This window comes from Bidens hawaiensis, unplaced genomic scaffold, assembly GCF_021521415.1.
Source record: "Bidens hawaiensis isolate Kalapana, Puna unplaced genomic scaffold, B.hawaiensis_p1.1 tig00059344_1, whole genome shotgun sequence".
NCBI classification, from domain to species: domain Eukaryota; kingdom Viridiplantae; phylum Streptophyta; class Magnoliopsida; order Asterales; family Asteraceae; genus Bidens; species Bidens hawaiensis.
This window is the reverse complement of record NW_027506440.1, coordinates 51,859-56,036: the sequence shown is the minus strand read 5'-3', so window position 1 is coordinate 56,036 and position 4,178 is coordinate 51,859. Positions and strand designations below refer to the sequence as shown.

The 4,178-nt window shown below is 35.5% G+C and overlaps 1 protein-coding gene across 1 annotated transcript; it reads left to right on the top strand.

The window, feature by feature from the left end:
• The first annotated feature begins 433 nt into the window (after positions 1-433).
• Positions 434-3,961, top strand: LOC143617847 (histone-lysine N-methyltransferase, H3 lysine-9 specific SUVH4-like). Its single transcript, XM_077090267.1, has 12 exons — positions 434-766; positions 845-899; positions 964-1,073; positions 1,148-1,327; positions 1,405-1,497; positions 2,323-2,421; positions 2,485-2,531; positions 2,609-2,691; positions 2,813-2,972; positions 3,053-3,341; positions 3,408-3,635; positions 3,712-3,961. The coding sequence occupies exons 1-12, from the start codon at positions 434-436 to the stop codon at positions 3,823-3,825; spliced, it is 1,791 nt and encodes a 596-aa protein (XP_076946382.1). The 3' UTR covers positions 3,826-3,961.
• The last annotated feature ends 217 nt before the right edge of the window (positions 3,962-4,178 follow it).

Genomic DNA, 4,178 nt, shown 5'->3' with positions numbered 1-4,178 from the left:
TGATCAATAATGGATTCGGATAGTGAAATCCACTATCCGAAAGGACCGGATATCCGGTTTGAACGCCCCTAACTTCAAGTTATAATTTGATTTAAATGGATATAAAATAAAAATCATAAATAAAACTTATTATATAAAATAATTGAAATTACATATTACATATAATTATTTTTATTTTTATTATAATTTGTAAAAAAAATAAATAGCTTCCAAGAACCTTGTTCCCTCGAATGAAATCATAATCATCATCATCGAGTAAGTTTGAAGTTGAAGGTGGGTTCTCTTTTTTGTTTTTTCAAAATTACAGAAATCATGAATGCATTGCCGCCGTTCCGTTGTTGTTTAAAACAAACAAACAAACCCTAAAGTAGCAATGTTGTTGTTGATGTTAATAATAGTAATTTGATGAGAATGAGAATGGTGTTGTTAGGGCATGGAGTCGTCTGAGGCATTGGATGTTACGGTGACCAAGAAATTCGGGCAGCGAGTCCAGAAGCTGATGCTGGAATCAGAATCGAAAAGAAGATGCAGTCCGCGGCTAAGAGAGAGAGAGAACCATAGAAGACCAAGAAATGATGGCCCCCAACCCCCAATTCCATTTGCATATGCATATGCTCCTCCGGCCAGAGATGATATAGCAAGGGTCAAGAAAACTCTTAGACTATACAACAAATATTACCTTAATCAGAATGCTAATCCTGATATACAACACCCACCTGATGCAAAGCGTTCTATTCACCGTCCCGATTTGAAGGCCATCTCTAAGGTATTTTTATACTTTCTTCTAACTTATTATTATACTCATTGCTGCTTCACTACCTTATACATGATCATGATGCTGCAGATGATTGAGTCTAATGAAATTCTGTTTCCGATTAAAAGATTCGGTCACTTGCCCGGTACGCACGTCATCCTTGGATCTCATGATCCTCCAATTTCCTGACACGCTTTAATATGCTGCAGGTGTCGATGTCGGTTATCAGTTTTACTCACGAGCGGAAATGGTTGCTTTAGGTCTTCATAGTCACTGGCTTAATGGCATTGATTATATGGGATTATCTTACAAAACAATGGTATAACTATTTACTACTTGCTGCTCACTTATCATATTCTATTTAGATCTAGATTTATCAGATCACTGTTGCAGGAGGGTTTCAAAGGCTACACTTTTCCAATAGCTATAGCAATTGTATTGTCCGGTCAATACGAAGATGATCAGGATAACTATGAAGATATTGTTTATACGGGTCAAGGTGGAAATCATTTTACGGGTGGTAAGCATCAGTTCAAAAATCAGGAGATGTCACGTGGTAATTTGGCTTTAAAGGTCAGCAAAACCATTTCTTATTCTATTTCTTTACCACATGCATTTCAGTAACTTATATTATGTTTCTATGTATACAGAATAGTATGGAACAGTCTATACCTGTCAGGGTTATTCGAGGACACACAGGTGGCAATCACTTCAAAATATACACGTACGATGGCTTGTACACGGTAAAGGCCATCTGTTATGAGTTAGTTATTGATCATGATATATCGCTTACGCCAACTAAATATTTTGATATGCAGTATAGTATTTTGTTAGTTTAGCGTATGTGATTTTTTTTTTCTGCCTAACTTATTTTTTATCCTAATACGCCACTCTTTGTATCCTGCCATAAATTTAACACCAAGAAAAAAACAAAACTGATACAAATTTAATGCATGAGATGATTTAACGAAATTATTGTGCATGAACATTAAACAAAGTGACTCTAACATCTGATTATAGAATATAATGATATGCTAAAACAATAAAACGTTGTCCAGTTTTGCACCAAATTAGTTGAACATGGTGACATTAGTTATAAAAAATTGCTATTTCACATGAGCCTACCTTTCTAAATCTTAAATAGCGCCTCTTTATTTAATAAGACTTGCCATACATTCGATCTCTATAGTGCTATTAAGGTTACGCAATCTTGTTAAAACAGGTCGCTAATTAGTAAGGTTAGAGAACAACTTTTAGAGACTATAAACTTAACATAGGAAAGGGTGTTTGGCATTCAAATTTAAGTGTTGCATGCTTAAAAGGTTGGTTAAAGCCGTAGGTGTACTACAACAAAACTAAATTATGCATTATCATATTAAGATGCATGCATCCAAATGTGTTTTAACTCCACTACATTAACATGAACCCAACAAGATCTAAGTGTGTGGTGTTCAAATTTGCGGGTGTTACAAGTGATGATTCCAATGAGTAAAGCATTATCAGATGATGTTCATTTGTCTTAATATACCATTTACAACAATTTATTGATGTAAGTACTGTGGTTTCAGGTGTCTGAATTCTGGCCTGCAGAAGGTGTATCTGGTTTTGTTGTATACAAGTATCGCCTAAAACGGCTTGAAGGACAGCCAATATTGACAAGCAATCAGGTTAATTGTATTATGCATCATAGTATATAGTATGTCATTTGTAACTAACAGTTGCATTTACAGGTCCAGTATAGCAATGGGCGTTCAAGGGCTTCTGTTAAAGCACCCCAGTATGACTTAATCTGAAATCTATATATTATTTATATTAACAACTCACTCTAAGCAGATGAACTTTTTCCTTTTCAAGGTTGGTGTCCCTGGATATAACTGAAGGTCAAGAAGATATGCATATACCTGTTATCAATGCTATTGATGATGCTACTATTACCAGTAAGTTATGAATCTAAGTTCTCACAGTTGTGTTTACTTAAAATTGGTTGTGTATTGAGCATCTCTTCATATATATATGAGCATATTTTACTAACATCTCAAGTTGTTTGAAAACTGAAAGGATTTACGTATACCAAGTATAATCAAGTTTTGAGCAACTTGAAACTACCTCCAAATGCGGATGGATGTGATTGCAAAGGATTTTGTAAAAATTCCAAGACCTGCTCTTGTGCTAGACTTAACGGTGCTGATTTTCCGTATGTACGAAGCAATGGAGGAAGGTTAGTAATCAACCCAACCCACCCTAGTAAGGTTGTGTTTTGTTTTGTTTTGTTTGTTGTAAGTTAAGATTATGTTTCAGATTAATTGAAGCAAAGGATGTTGTGTTTGAATGTGGACCAAACTGTGGATGTGGGCCTGGTTGCATCAACCGCATATCCCAGGGAGGGATAAAGTATCAACTTGAGATCTTTCGTACCAAAGATAGAGGATGGGCTGTGAAGACCAAAGATTTTATCCCGTCGGGTGCACCTGTATGTGAATATATTGGAGAGCTTAGGAGGACAAACGAGCTGGACAATGTTGCTGAAAATGATTACATATTTGAAATTGATTGCTGGCAAACAATGAAGGGGATTGGAGGAAGAGAGGTGAGTGTAGATAAATTATAGTTCTAAGTTGGATTTCTTTTTTCTAACTTTTTAAACTTTGATCAGAGGAGGCAGGGAGATGTATCTGAATGTTTAGGTAATAATAAATTGGATGAAAACATCATGCCTGAGCCTGAGTTTTGCGTAGACGCAGGGCGTATTGGTAATGTCGCAAGGTTTATTAACCACAGTTGTGATCCGAACCTTTTTGTTCAGTGTGTTTTAAGCTCACATCGTGATTTAAAACTCGCAAGAATACTTCTGTTTGCTTCTGACAACATAGCCCCCATGCAGGTAGGTATTTCATCTTTTTTTAGCTATTTTGATTGTAGTTTGGGCTCGCTAACGAGGGGAATTGTGTTTGAAACAGGAACTTACATATGACTATGGTTATGCCCTTGACAGTGTTGTAGACAATGATGGTAATGTAAGGATGCTGCCATGTCATTGTGGGACATCAGAATGCCGAAAGAGATTGTACTAAGGATGCTGCCATCATGTGGTTTAGACTAATTTTTTCCCTGTAGAACAGATGGCACATTTGTTTTTATGTGTGAAGAAATAAAGATTGTGTTTGTGCTTGTGATAAAATGGTAGCAGTGTTAGAAAGAATATAATTTGATGCGGTTTTTGTAAAACAAAAATGGTTAAAATTGGATGTTTTGTCTGTGTTTAAGATTAAGAAAGCCACCTTAAGTTGATAATAATACATAAATATAGTTTTGTAGATGATAATAGTTATTATGCAGTGACAGAATATGAGTCATTCAGGCAATTAAATAGGAATATGCATTTAACTTAATCCTTCACTGAAAGAATACAAACTCTGAGGCAATT